At 29.7% G+C, this 16399-nt stretch overlaps 1 protein-coding gene across 4 annotated transcripts in view; it reads left to right on the top strand.

Annotated features, from left to right (window-relative positions):
* Positions 1-16399, top strand: part of car (vacuolar protein sorting-associated protein 33A) — a 75383-nt gene that overhangs the window by 34325 nt on the left and 24659 nt on the right. For all 4 annotated transcript variants that reach the window (XM_085812536.1, XM_085812535.1, XM_085812538.1 and 1 more), the window contains exons 9-13: positions 7033-7123; positions 7225-7299; positions 7407-7486; positions 12786-12872; positions 15607-15738. In XM_085812536.1, coding sequence (XP_085668662.1) covers positions 7033-7123; positions 7225-7299; positions 7407-7486; positions 12786-12872; positions 15607-15738 — 465 coding nt within the window. The remainder of the gene's footprint in view (positions 1-7032; positions 7124-7224; positions 7300-7406; positions 7487-12785; positions 12873-15606; positions 15739-16399) is intronic.

The raw sequence follows: 16399 nt of genomic DNA on the forward strand, positions 1-16399 counted from the left end.
AAAAATATGTATTTGATAGATTTTATATTTGAATTCTTTCCTTCTTAACATAAATGGTAGATACTCAAGTTTTAGGCATAAGGCCCTTTGTTATCTGTCTTTCCATTGAGGCAATCAAAGAAAGCAAAGTAATTGAAAGCCAACAATTTTTTAAAAATTCTTTCATCATATGCATCTCAATATGTCATTCATATCTCAGTGCCTGCCGAAAATTATAATAATTTTGCCCTAAATTTTCTTGCTTGATGCTTCACTAAATTCTAAAAATTCTCCAGCTCTGGTGCCAGTATTGATGTTATATCATTTTATATTTACTCTCAATACTCATATTATTATTATTAAAGAAATAACTATTCTTTTATACATTCTAAGTACTAGCAGTTCTTAAGAATGACAGAAGTCTTTAATTAAATTTGGAAATTTTAAAATGAAGAGAACATTCATTGAAAAAGAAATCAACTTCATAGAGAGAGAAAATTCTTTGTCAAAGGTACATTGTCGAAACATTAACAAATTAGCAGATGAAGGAGAGACTAGTGGGAACATTAATTTGTTTATTGAAACTGATAAACTTAGAAAAGAGGCTAAAGAGAAAGAAACTGATTTAAATGAGCTAAAATTTTTGGGGAATTTTCAAATTAAAAAGAGCATAAATATTTTTTGTTTGTTATTGCTACAAAACATAAAGGTTTCATAGGGGGAAAAAATTAGCCATGTAAATCTATTAAGACAAAGGGTACGTAATTTGATTATTTGTCACTAACAGCTCACCTTTAGAAGTTACTTCTTCATAATAAGGTAAATATTCTGCTTTTCATTATCCTTATTGTGGATGCAAGATACAACACAAAAATGTAAAAAATTAACTTAAAACTTAACCCTTTGCACTCAAGGCCTTTTTCGCTTGCACGAACCTGCAACTCGAGATGATTTCGGCCGAATTCGGCAAACACTTAACAAGTACTTTAAAAACATTTATAAACAAACAAATAAAATAATAAAATTTCACCAGTTTATTCATTAATAACTCCAGAAACAATAAAATGATAAATATTACACTCTGTAATTAATTTTGGTGTGATATTTTGTAAAACAATATCCAAGATGGATCCTAGGTTTGTCAGGACATGTATTACAGTAATATGATTTTTCCCGCCTACCTTCAGGCATGTTACGGCCAGAACAAGCCTTGCAGTCTCTTTTTGGCCATTTTAGTATTACATGAAGCTTCCTGTTTAGTCAGATTTCATCGGAATGTGACGTAGACGCTTGCTGTCGTTGCTGGCGATGTTATCTTCTCAGTTGTTCGACAAATGTTTTCAGAAATCACAGATGGCTCAGTGGCTTTTCCCCTTCTTTTGATCTTTTCTAGTTTATACAAAATGTATGAATAGATCAAAGAAATTTCCATGAAACTCGAGCTGATCTAATCTTCCTCCATATTTTTAGAGCACAAACACTTTTTAGTTACTATATTTACTGCCAAGACTGTTTCAAACGAATGCTATGCTGAGACTAACTAAACTAAGCTAAAATTTGGCTACAATGTCAGTGGAGCCTAGATATCTTAGATGAAAACATTTTTGTATTTTTTCTAGAATTTCATCAAGTTTTAAACAAAACAAAAAAAAAAAAAAAAAAAAAAAACTTGAAATATTCCAGCCCACCAGTGAGCGAGCAGTAAAGTCACTGAATACTGGTAGTTCAGACTGGGCTACAAATTCTGGGGAACAAGCTGGTTGCATGGGTATTTTCGTGGTTTTTCCCAAGTGTAGCATGACACACAAGTCAGTTTCCCATAGGAAGTCCTTTATGAAAGCATCTCTTAACTTAAGCAGATAGCCCTTGAGGTTTTGCAATAATCAAATAAACCAACCAACCTTGAAGTATTCCACGTTCAGATTGTTAGGATCCGTATTCCTTCTGTAAAGGAAAGCACCTTTATATTGCTTTTCTTTTGTGTCCACTTTTCTCTCTTTTCTAAACAAAGACTATGTGAAAGATGGGTGTCACTCAATCTAGGAAAATGAGTACACATTAACCTTCCAGCACATGCGCTTGGCAATTTTCCATGAGCACGTGCGCATAGTATTTTTTACGACATCCATTCTTTTACAGTTTTTGGCACAAGAAACAACAGAAATGAGTGAATATTGATAATAAATCTGTTAAGAAATAAAATATTAATGTTATTATTGCACAAATTATATCACATTCAAATATAAGTAAATTATTTTTAAGTTCTTATATTAGTGAGATGGAAATGCAATGATGTAATTCAATATAGAACATTTTAAATTTATTGTTTAATAATTATATTTTAAAATCAAAGCTAATTTTAATATTCATCAAAGGCAAGTATAGACAAATAAAAAAGGAAAACACCTTGGTGGGAAAAAAGTAAGTTTATTATTACTTACTTCTGCAAGGAAATTTGCTTCTAACTGATTACAAAAACACACTTTAAACTAACTTTAATATTTTTATTTATTTCTATAAAAAGAAAAAAAAGAAAATAAGGAATGGAAATAGCTATTGTTCTCCCATCCAAAGGTTTCCTTGTTTTCCTTTTCTTCGTGAAATAATTCTTGAAGAATGCGAGTAAAATCAGCTGGTTGCACATATTTTTTGCCATGAAAACTGATATAAAATTTACAGAGCCAAACGTATTCAAATTAAAATAATACATGGTAATTAATAACACAAAATTACAAAACATTTGAGGAAAAAAATATTTTCCGAGTTTTCAGCCTCGAACACTCGCGCCTCGTAACTTTTACGAAAAAGCTGCCACGTAGTACAAATGCCCAGTAAAAAAAAAAGTCAAATGACTTCCTGTTGGCACATTCCATGATGTGGGGAAGGGTAGAAAGGAGGAATAGAAATGACATTCAGACGTCTCAGCTTCTATGTGCGAAAAATGTGCATTAAAAACTGAATTTGTCGTAAATTTTGCGCATACGTGCGTGCTGGAAGGTTAAACAAATCTTAGGGATCCTTACGGCATTCTTTGTAAGTGATGTAAGTTTTTCAACTCATCTTTCTATAGATGAACAAATGATACCTTATTTTGGTAGACATTCATACAAAATATTTCTCAACATTTGAGTACAAATTTTGATGTTTTGTGTTCCTATGAAAAGTAATTACAGTGAAAATTGTTTAACACGAAACTGAGGGGACTGAAATATTTTTTCATGTTAAGGGATATTGAAAAAAAAAAAAAAAAAAACATGTATTCAATAAAATTAAGTTTATTAGAGTACATTTTATTTACACAGATATGCATATAGGTATGTATTTAATAAAAATCAATGAAACAGAAACATCCACAAGAACTTAAATTTAATTCAATTCTAAACTTTCAAGTTTTTTGAAAAACACAACATTTATTGAGTTTTGGGAAAATAATCTGATATTTTTCTTTGCACTGCCTGTTTAGCATCAAATTGTTCAATGTCGTCCTTTTCGTTCTTCATTTCATCATTGCAATGTGCGTGTAAATTTAACTGCGCATGTGTTTTAAGAGGTTCCTCAGTACGGATGACATGGGAACAGGAGCTGCATTATTCATTTAATTTTTGTCATTGGAATCTGCATGAATGATATTTTTTTTAGCTTTGAACAAACTCCAAAATGTCTTTTTCTGCCATAATTGGGGCTGTACACACATTATCATCACCTACTGCAACGAATTCTTCTGATGATACAGTAGGACAGTCCATTAATACAGAAACTTTCTCAAACATTTTATAAAGTGTCAGCTTAGTTTCAATATCCTTCTTCTCCATTTCTTTTGGCGTCAAAGAATCTGATACATTTCAGAATCGTGCATGATGAAAAAAAAATTATTCATGCTTGGAGTAACTGAATTCCATGCAGAGTGCAAGATATGAAAAGACAGAGGCATGCACAGTGCAACATATGAACCAAACGCACTGATTTTTACTCGCACTGCGATGTACTCATCATCGAATTCCAAAATCAACTGGGGAGAGATGAGATGTTTGTGTGGCATTTGTAGAGGAGAAAGATGAAAGTAGCTTAGATTTCCAAAACTGGCTCTTGTCGCAGGCTATTCCGAGGTTATTTCAAAGCCAAGTTAGCCTCCTTTCTATGAAACATGTGAAACCATCTCTCTTTCATGTCACACCCCTCCTAAATCTCGCCTACAAATCCAGTGTTTTTCGTATTTTCTTCGTCCTTAGAAAGGATATCTTTTCGTGTTAAGAGATTTTTGTTTCGTGTTAAGAGAAACAAAATGCATGAAACTACATAGCAGTTTAAGATATAATAACACGCCGAACAGATATTAATTTAGAAGTCAAACAAAAAAAATCAGCATTTTATTGCTGTGCAAATTTGAAAATACAGTCAAAAGTCGTTAATTCGGACACCCATAATCCGGAATGATCTATAATCCAGACCTCAAAGCTAAAATCTTTCTGCGCATGCGCCGCGTTGACGCATGCGTTTACGCGTGCGTGCAAGACCTTGACGACTGCGCATATGCGTCTGCGCAAGCGCAGAATACGTTTTCTCGTTCACGTTTAATGTATAACGGACGGTATAAGCTAAAATTATCTAATTATCTATTTCAGTTAATGTTGACGATTGCGTTGTTCCTTAATCTTCGAATTGGATCCGGCTTATTATTTTTTGCAGACTGTAAGAGCAATTTTATAAAAGTAAGCTTGAACATTCGATTATGTCAAATAGAATTTCCGATGCTGGAGCTCCCAAAGCATCTACAAAACGAAAGTATGTTTCGATGTCCATCAAACAAAAAGTGGAATTGCTACAAAAAATGGATAAAGACATATCCTTTGTTTATCTAACCGTTCCGAAATCTGTTTATCAATTTCACGCTGCTCTGCGCGGGAGGGGGGTGGAATGTCGCGGCGCGCAGTGAACTGGAAGTTGATCTGTCAGCACTATCATTATCTTCAGGGCAGATGTTTTTATTTTATTCGGCTTATAATTCCTTACTAAATGTAGTATTTTACCTCGATGTACTCCATCTTTGATATGATTTAAATCAAATTCCTCGTCATTATAAATATCACGAATACAAATCAAATAGTTTTCTGGTTGCAATTTTCTAATTTAGGCTATGCTTAATGTATGCTTTACGCATGCGCGCGCTGGAAGAAATGTTTAATAAAGTAAACAAATAAATATTAAGCTTCTTTTTTTGTAAATTTTGATACCCTTTAGATCATAATTGCTCATTATTTTATAAATTACGGTTTCATATTTTTAATTTTATAATTTCTGCATGCCATCTTACCAGATTTAAACTGATGATCTATAATCCGGAAAAATCGATAATCCGGGATCGTTGAAGTCCCAACGAGTCCAGATTAAAGACTTTTGACTGTATAACGCTGATTTTTGTTGTTTGGCTTCTAAATTAATACATAGTAGTTTGCCGGGACCATTATATTATTTCATGTTAATTGATATTTTGTCTTAAATGTTTTCGTGTTAAACATTTTTCACTGTATATCATTTTGATATATATTCATGAAAATCTTCTGATAAAAAATTTTACAAATATTCTTCTGAAAAAGATATTGAGTGATCTTAGATTTTGTGAAGATGTTGTAATAAGTGTAGTGAAAGTTTCTTCAAATTGTTACATATATTTCGACAAATTTTTTACGCCACACATATTGATGTCTGAATTGAAGGAGTTGAAATTTCATGTGGCTGGTGCAGCTCTTGAGTGCAAATTAGGAAATGGTTCTATTATTCATGTAAACAAAATGGAAAAAGAAGAACATGGAACATATGATATGAACATATGACGCTGCATTTGATAAAGAGCATGACATCGCAATAATTCGATGGAATGGCAATTTGTCACTGGTATGACAACTAACTATCAGACAATTTATCCACTTTCAGTGACCGAAAGGAACTCAAGAGAATAAATCTGTATCCATAAAGTAACCTAAACTCGTCGGAAATTATAGCAAATATATAGATGGTGTGCCCTTTTGGACAATCTTATTACAATGTATATAGAGTGTAAGTAAAAAGTGAAAAATGGCAGTAACCTATTTTTACCAATTTTATTTATGTAGCTAAATTAAGTGCATGGAAATTTTGAACACTGCGGTAAACCTCATAATTTCTCTGTTAGGTTTTTAAAGAAGTGTTGCACTGTGATTGCTAAATTCAGGGAAGAATATTCTGAAAATGAGCAGCTTTCATCTTCATATACTGATTGTATTGGCTGACTATCTTTCTCTCAGAATTTAGCCTCAAAGGAAACAAGAAAGGATCTCACAAATTACTTTATCTAAAATAATTCAACTAATAAAACTAAAAGATGCAAATACTGTGGTAGTCTAATGATACTTGTTTGTAATAACTGTTATGTCCCTTTGCATAGCAAATGTTTCAAAGATTTTCATGTATCCCAAAAGTAAGCAGTTTTGGCTGTGCCTTTTCACAACATTTTATAACTTCAAAATAAATAATAATAAAATAATAAATATATTTTTAATTTTTTTTTTCTCTTAATTACACCTAATATGTCAAAAAATAATCCTTGTTCATTTCCTTCAAATGAAAGCTAATGTGGTCATTAATGGGTTAAAATCTGAACAATTTCTGATATTTTGTATGAATATAAATGGTAGCCAGGTTCTGTCTTGTGAACTGTTGTGCATTTTGTAAGGCATACAAATTTTGCAAATGCATTTTGTAAGGCCTTTTCAAAGGCATACAAATACAAAGCTTATTGAATCTTCTCTTTGCACATCTTAAGTAAAGATAAATTCAGTAATATTTTTATTTGTTTTCAAACAAATATAAAAACAATGTTTTTATCCTTTTTTTATTGGTATTATTTTTGAGGTAATCTACTTTTCTGATCTGATCAGATATGACAAACCAAACTTTGAGTCCATTGAAATTCATTATAACCTGGTTCAATGGTAGATCATTATCATCTTTTAGTATTTATATTGATTGCATAATCTCGTAATATTAAACTAGAAAACTGAAATATTTTTCCTTTAGGAAAGACATGGAGCTAAAACTGTCGATGCAATAAAACAATTTGTTGACAAATTGCCCCATTTGCAGGCTGCTAAGAAGTCTTTAGCTAATCGTATGATTTATTTATTTATTTACTTAACTTTTTTACATTTTTTTAAGTTTGTTTTGTTGGATTCCTATGTTTTTACATTTTTTTAATTTGTTTTTTTACAGATACTTCAATGGCTGAACTTGTTAAAGAAGTGACAGATTCAGAAAATTTTGTTAACTTATTACAAACTGAACAAGGTAATTGCTTTTTTTTTTTTTTTTTTTACCGTGCATTTTGTTTTCTTCATAGTTCAATTTGAAATGTAAAATTCAGCTGTGAATAACAACTCAATGATTTTATGCAGAATTTATGAATGGCTTAGAAACTGACAAAATAAATTCCCATATTGAAGACTGTATTGCTAAACAAGAGCCTTTGATAAAGGTAACATTTCATTTAAAATTCTGAATTAAATTTTAATTAAACTTCTAGATGAATAGGCATTTATAATGTATTTGGACCATCTCTCTTGATAAAACACTAATCATAAACCATATTAAACTTTCAAAGAGCTTTTTTGGATGACTGTTGAAAGCTAAACTCTTACAAATTTCTTCCTCTCTTTTTAATTTGCTAATGAAGATGTAGCATTTATTTGTAGTTCAACATTGATGAGCTAAAAAATAATGAGCTTATTATATTTGTATAACTGAATTCTTTATTTTTGTTCATTAACATATCAAAAGTATTAAAGAGAAATTTTAAACTAAATATTTTAAGTAATGAGATAATTATATAAAGTGACAACAAATCAACTGACTCATTCATGAATCATTAAACGAAGTGTTCATGCTACTCAGAATATTAAATATTGAAGTGTTTGATTGAAAAAATTCATACATGGGTGTTTTAAACTCATTAGGGCATTAAAGAAAAATTACAGCTTTAAAATAAAAGAGATATATGGATTTCATAAAATTAAGTAATGAAGAGTTAGAATATTATTTTTAAATTATAGGTATAAAATGTTGTATAGTATTCTTAGTTTCTTTTTACCTGTAAGTATTTTATGTCTCTGATTACTTTTAACAAAGGAAATATGGAAACAAAAAATGTACTTATTATTGCAACCACAATTATTTCCAATTTTAAATAAACACATTAAGTAATGTTAAGAAATTTCATTTTTAGGCAAAGCAACCTATTAAAAATAATTACATGATACTCTTATTATATTTTTTACAATCCATAAAACATTTTTATTTTTCGTCAGTATTCATAATGAATATTTCTAAATGTTGGATTATTAACCTAAATTGTAAGAGGACTAGTACTAAATTTTTTTAATCAGTAGTATCAGAAATAGCATCATTAAACACAGTTTGTCTAATTAATTTGGACATAGTTTAGTTAACTGGTATTTAATTTGAACTTTGTTATAAATATTTACTGCTAAGGAATGATAAATGTTATAAAATTCTGTTGCTGGAATCAATTTGAATTAATAAAAGAGTGATAAGTCAAGTGGATTTTTAAGCTGTTATTTCTCATAACTTTTGAACAGTAATATGTTGATTAAATGAATTTGACCATTAATGTTAATCTTAAGCAAAAATTACAAATAATTTAAAATTCATTTGCAGATATATTGCATCACATATTTAATTTTCAAAAGTCAACCAAAATCTCCTGTGATGCCAAAAATCATTGATACTTAGCAACTAGTAATTACTATAAACTATCATGTCACATAAATGAAATTGAGGAATGTTTGAGTATTTTTGGAACTTGAATACATTAAATTTTACATGATTATTACAAATGAAAAAAAAAATTATATGCATAGTAGATTCCATATAATTTGGCTCATGGTTAAAAAGATGTTTTTTGTTGAAGTGTGCAAAGAAAAAAATCTCAAAATTTCAAGTCTGTAACTTCAGAAAATGTGAATTTCTTTCTGTGAACCCAAAGTAAAACAATTCTATTTTTGATAGTTGGATTTTTTTTCCCCAAAAAATTGGTTCTCAAATATTCTGTTAGTAGTACAGTGAATTAATTTCACCCTTATCTGAGTTTTTTTTTTTTTTATTTTTATTTTTTTATTATTATTAATTTATTGTTTTAACAAAATCCTGCAACTGTCATGCTGGGAACTTCTCTGTATATTTAGAAGCCATTTTGTCAGTTGAGCATTAGAAAATTTATCTCCTTGTATTACAGTCACTTAAATATACCCATACCTTGTTGAACATTATCATGAGTTTTCATTTATCTGCAGTTGGGTGTTTTTCATGTAAAGCAGATGATGATTAAGCATCATCTGCTTTTGCCACAGCACATTGTCCTGTATCATCAGTCCCGAAGCAATGGATCCTGAAGTAGTAGATGTTCTTTCAGGATCAGAAATTTCATTTTCTCGATATTTACCGGCATTTGAACAGTCTTAGGATGTGGTTCTGTGGTAATTTTTTCCAGCTACATGCTTTTTACCTTTTCAAATTTAATATATTAAAAATACTTTTTTAAATGCAATAACCTCAATTTTTCCACTGCTTTACAACATTTTGATATGAATATTTTTCCTTTGAAAGTGCATTTTTAAAACCTTTGAGGCATAAATCAATCATTGAATTAGGTATCAATTCCAATATAAATAATTTATTCTGCATTCCACTAAAAAAACAGTATCAATCAAAACAAACAATAACATTGAAAATGTTAGATATTTATCTCAAAATGCTAATAAGAAAATTTTAATAAAAAATTGTTTCTGTAAAGTGTGAATTACCTTCTGTAGAAGGTTACACATGTACAGTGCATGAACTGTTACATTGCAGTAACAGTAATTATCACTTATTCAAAGCATAAAGAAATTGATTTTGTGATTTAGTACTCTTGTTCCCAATCATAAACTGCCTGGTAACCAATTTAGCAGTCGAATACAAGCAATTTTAAGGAATAAAATTCACATTTTTGCCATGCAGATTTTTGAATGGCATAACTGATTTGAAAATTAGTTTATTTGATTGAAACTTTATATAGATGCTAAAAGAAAATAATTTGATAAGAAATAAAACAGTTTATTTTCATCCAAAAGTTTTATTATCTTGATTATCTAGGCTGGGAAAGCAGGTCTGAATAATTGAAAAGCATGGATAATCCAAACTGTTAATTTTCATGGACATTGTACATGTTTATTTAAAAAAAAAGGGGGAGAATTTTACTTTGTTTGGGGAACATTTTAAATATTTGTCAAATTTCAAAGTTTTTTTTTTTTTTTTTTTTTTTTAATTCAAATCCTTTTTCGTTGAACCGAATTTCTACAGAAGCTATTGCTGTCTTAGGGCTAATGTACTGTCTGTGCTTGTTATTTTTAGTAGCAATCTCTGTTGTTATGATATCTGAAACAATATTCATTTTTGCATAAATCTTACATTTACTATAAGTTTTTATTTTAATGTTGAAACAACTTGCCTTAGTATTTGCAGCATGTTCTTTATTCATTTTTAGTTCTAAAAATTTAAATAAGTTTTTAAAAAACTAAGAAATTATGGTTGAAAATATGCATGAAACAAAAAAATCCCAGTGATCAACTGAATCAATGCCATCAACTAAGCACATGCAGAGCAAATTGGTTTAATCATTAAAACTAAACCAAAGATGCAAAAACATGATAGGGCTTGCATGTGTTTGTTTTTTACGTATTCTCAAGCATAGCCTTGAGTATGCGTACATGGGAGCTGCTATGCATGGATAATTGAGAATGCAGTAAATTATTTTCTAAAAGTTTAATGATTCAATTGCTAGAAAACATAAATTAACATATAATTGTGTAAATTATGTAATGTACATAAATGCAAATTAACATATGTATCAAAATATAATCATTCTCATACTTGCCAACCTATGACACTCAAAAATTAGGAGATTTTTTTAAGAAATCAGGAGATTTTTCACAATGTTAAAAAGACTTAAAATGATAAAAAGGTGCTACTTTGGTAGACGGTTGCACGGATTTTGGCCATTTTTTGGGGACAGCGAGCGATACGACTTATGGTAAACCCATTGCTAGACAAGTTATTTATGGTAACCGATACTTTGTTGTCATTTTATTTACAAAATAATGCGTTTTACTATGCATAAATTACGTGTTTTAAATATTATTTATGACTCCTAAATAATAAAAATGAATTTAATTTTGCATTTTTATTTTAAATAAAAATTTTATTGTTTATGATATTTTATGGAATTTTATGTTGTGAATGATGTAATGAATGACATCACATTATTTTAAAAGTAATTGGATTTAATATCTATAAATTTAATCTAATGTTTTAAACATTATTTACGGCTGTTAAATATTAAAATACAATTTAATTTTGCATTTTTAATATGATTTTATTATGAATGATTATTTAAGTAATTTTAATTCTATGTTTAATAATTAGCTATTAGTTAGCCAGTAAGTTTTAATAATTAGCTATGCTATATTAAAGCCTGTCGAATGTCCTTCTAAAGTGGGAACAGAAAGTAAACTGCACTCAATTTCTGAAGACTCTGGATTAAAAAAAGAAACAACAATTGGATACAGTTTTGAATTGGTATTATTGCTTCCATCCGTAAAGAGGCAGAACGGAGCTGTTTTAATGCAATCAATAACTGAAGATTTATTTTTCAAACCTATTTCTTTAACAATTGCACCTGTTTTGGTCCTTGCACTTGAGTATTTCTTAACGATTTCACTATCGGGAAACATTTTTCTAAATAAAGCTGCAGCATGATCCGATGCATTCAGTGGCAAGTTGTGCTCCAGTAAAAAGGCAGAGAACTGACAATCTGCATTAATCACTTTTTGGTCTTTGTTTCCGAAGAAAAATTTAATTTTTTCGTTTTCTTCAAAACAACTCATGTTGTCCTTGTTTTTTTGTGTATGCACATGTTTGAGAACATCTGCCCTTCCACCATGCAAAATCGAAAAATCGCAACGACAGATGGTACACATCGCAAATTTATTACATTTCCTTGAGGAAATAATGGAAGGAAAGTCAACTGTGTACGATTTTTGAAACGTGCACCAGTATTTCACCTTTCTTGCAGACATAACAAAAGATGATAATTTCTAAAAACTATTTCCCGAAGGCATGTGTACTCACACAACTCAGGAAAAATGAACGAAATAACGAAAGAACATCCAAATAACGGCCAACGGCCTTGAGCTTGCTTTGTGCTCATTGGCTAATATATGCCAGATTACACGCAGATGACTCGTTGCCCATTGGAGAACTGGACAACGACGTTTCTGGATACGTATGCTGTCAGTCACTCACAAAGCAGAAATTCTCATCTGATTCACAAAGTTTTGTTTCAGATATAACCTAGAGAAAATTCAGTTGCTTTCAGACATCCAAAATCACTTTTTTTTTTTTTTTGTTTTTGTTTATATAACGAAGTATTAAGTCAAGTTCCATAAAAATCGTGAGAAATATTAAGAATAAGAAAAAGTTGGGAGAAATATATTGTAAATCGGGTTGGCGAGAGAGCGGTCGAAAATCAGGAGTCTCCCGCCTAGAGTTGGCAACTCTGCGATTATATATTCAATAATGATTATTTTTATGCTACAATTGGATAAAATTCAAACACAGTTGCCAAACAATACTGAATTTTGCTTATTTATGACTACTTTTCATATTGACTTACTTCTTTTTTGTGTATAATTTGTAATATATTTTGTTTATTTTTATAGGTATTGCGTCTTATCTGTTTGCAATCATTGACTAATAATGGCCTTAAGGCTAAACAGCTGGATTATTATAAACGAGAAATAATTCAGGTTGTTATTTCTTATAAATATTGTTATGTCTGTTATTAAGTAATGAATTTATAAATATTGTTATGTCTGTTATTAAGTAATGAAGAATCTCTATGTATGTTCCTCGCATTTTCAGAAAACGGCAGTAGCTTGAACCACCAAATTTTGAACATAAATGGTACCAACCATGTGCCTCAAAGCCAGAATTTTAATTTCAATTTTTTTTTACTAAGTTAATATTTTTTGTGAATTCAATGAATTTTTGATTGACAAACTTGCCAATAAAATGCAGTGTGTTGACACTCTACAAACCGTAAGCTATTTATGTTTCAAATTTAATCAGAAAACTTGGTGATTTAAAGGAAATGTGTTGCTGCAGTTCTTTATGTTTCGTATTATTAATTATGAGCTGTACCTGTGAAATTACATTAGTGAAGCATTAAAAGCATTATATATATATTCTTTTTTATAACTAGTTTAAGTGGCTGACCACACCAGCGACTAGTTAGAAATAAGAATTCTTTAAATGATTTTGGATCACAAAGAATAATATAGGCATTAGAGTTATCGAAATATATAGAACTGTTCTCAGTACAAATTAGGTATATCTAAACTATTACAGAAACTAAGATTTTGAAAAATATTCAAATCTTAAGTATCTGCAGTACTCGAAGAAAGTTCCTGTGTTTATGTTAAATCTATGTTTTATAAAGAGTCATTGATTTAGCATATATATCCTATGTTTTATTCAAGTGCTAGAGCAAAATTTTCTAGATACTGAAGATATTAATAATTATCATTTAATAATACACAAGAAGAGTTACAGCTTTTACTCAATAGATTAATGCCAGATATTATAAAAAATTTTTAAATCTGATGAAACTTTATATAAATAATGAAAATGTGCATGTCCATATATAATAATGGTAATACATCCACCTATAAAAATGTAGTTAATGTTGAATTTTGTGCCAGCATATGATGTTATAGGAGTATTTGAAGAATTAGTTGAGAACTTTCCAAATGAACTGGAACCCATTATTGATTACTGTAAAGATATATGTATAGTTGAACTTTCTTATAATGAGCATGAAGGGACATGATATTTGCTCATTATAACCGAGTGCTCTTAAAAACAGGTTCATGAAAAATTCATAAAAGTTCTTGCTTCTCTTGAGAAATGTCCAATCTAACCTTACAGAAGTAATTAGTAATGCATTTTGATGTAACGTTTTCCCATGCATCTTTCGTTAAACAAGTTACTTCAAGTATGTTTACATTCCAAGCATGTTTCCATGCGAAGTATGGAATCAATCATGGCTTGTACTCAGAAATGTATCGATGCTAAAGGCCACCATTTGGAACGTTCAGTTTAATCAGAAAGTACACTTATTTTTCATATTGGACTATTTTTACTTGACTTACATTTTCCAGAAATTTAACCTTGTAGGTTAGAAAAATAAATTTTCTATGACAGTTGAAAGTGTGTATACATTTTCTGATGCACCCTGTATATCCATAGCTTATGCTATTAAATCTAAAGTACTAGCTTATCAAAGTAACCATAAAGACTGTTGAATGAACTTTTATCGTGTGTGATTTCCTAATTAGAATTATCATAATTAAAATAAAATCCAAAATATTTTTTATTAACATGTTAATTAATGGTTACACAAACTGAAATTAATGAATTATAACTTGCAGGCAGAACAGTTGCTCAATTCAAATTCTGTGATTTTTGCAGAGGACCACAGCTAGCAGATCTTTGCTTCTTAATGCAAACATGAGAAAACACAGATGAATGAACAAACAGGCTAACCTATCAAATGCTCTCTGATGAACTTTTTATTAAACTAACTCTTATTTACACTCTGCATTCTGGTGAAAGTTAATGAAAATTTCATATTTTTCATCAAAAAAAGAAAAATATAGTGTATAAAAACCTAAATAATAAGATAATTGGTTACCTCAAATAAAGCCTTACATCTCTACATGTAAAGGAATCTCTGATAATGTGTTTCCTAATGATATAATTTATATTTTCTTCCAGTGACTGCTGTTTATACAGTAGCATATTATTGCAAACTGGAATTATTATTTCTCTGTTAACAGGGCCTGATTATTGCCTTGGCTCACAAAGCCAGGGTCTAAGGCCGCATTTGTGTATAAGGCTGATAAATAATCCAAAATTCCTACAAATTCTACTTTCTTCCTCGTGGAAATGAAGAAAATGGTCAGAGGTCCCTGAAAAAGTGCTGTGCCTAGGCCCTATTCCATCTTAATTGGGGTACACTTTCTGCATACCGGATGTGTTTTAAATGTTTTGTATCTATTACTGCTTTTTCTTCCAAGTTTAACTATTGTACTTTCATATTATAAGATTTGATGTGTTTAAGTGTGTTTTTCCATTTTCTCAGTCTGATGACTCCTGACCAGTTTGTCAATTTATCCCTGCTATTTGATAAAATTTTTAAAGTGTTGCAAAAAGAAAAAATAGTTCAGCCTTGGGTGAAACTACAATTTGGCTATTCAAATATTCTTCCGTTACCCTCACTATTGCCAATCTAAATATTTTGTAACTTGATCTGCTGTGCTTTGTCTTTATTTGTACTCCTAATGTTGTCTAGATGTTTTCCTCTAAAATTATAGTAGGTAGCTAATAAATGTCACTTAATGAATATAGATGTTTTATTGTTTGATCCAGATATTATCATTTTCAATGATATTTTTATAATAATAATGTATTTTATTTCAGACTTATGGCTATCAACACTCTCTTACTCTAAACAATTTAGAAAAGGCTGAATTGTTAAAACCTCAAGGTGTTAAAACATATTCTGTTATCAGAAAAACACTGAGGCTGATAATTGATGATGTGAATGAACAGGTAAATGGACTTTTTTTAACTTAATTCTTTTTATCATACAATGCTTAATAATAATGGATTTTGCAGAAGTACAAAAGTATAATGTTTGTAATTTTGTACTATTTGTTATCCACTACAATGTGGTATTATGCCAAGCTATGACTCGGAGACATATATAATAATTTAAAATTGTTTATTTAATTTTTTTACTTTTTATTTATAGTGTATACTTTTTAATTTATAATATGCTTATAATGGTTTTTGTAGATTTTTTTCATATGAAAGTTTCTTAATTTAGGAGTCTTGCTTTAATTAGAGTCATAGTGATGTGAAGCAAATTTAATTATCATTATACTTATGTTTAAAACTGCATTTTGTTTTTAAATGCATCAATTATGTATACATGTTTTCCTCTAAAATTTACACATCATAAATTATCTCTATTTGTTTTTAATATAATGTTGCACATATGAAATAAATATTTTTTTTTTTGACTGAAAGGAAAAATCATCATCTTATACTCAAGCATATATTATAGTTCCACCATGGGTACACATGTTATCGCAATCACCTTAGTAGACGTCGCCAAATTTTCGGAATATGCCAAACTCTGGCAAACATAATCAGTCTTCAAGTAACATCTTTCAATCAAGCAATGTCACCTTTTCGTATGTGGGTTTTT

The sequence above is a fragment of the Stegodyphus dumicola genome, chromosome 3 (assembly GCF_044657685.1).
Source record: "Stegodyphus dumicola isolate Sdum_Otavi_A_Nest chromosome 3, ASM4465768v1".
Classification (NCBI taxonomy): Eukaryota; Metazoa; Arthropoda; class Arachnida; order Araneae; family Eresidae; genus Stegodyphus; species Stegodyphus dumicola.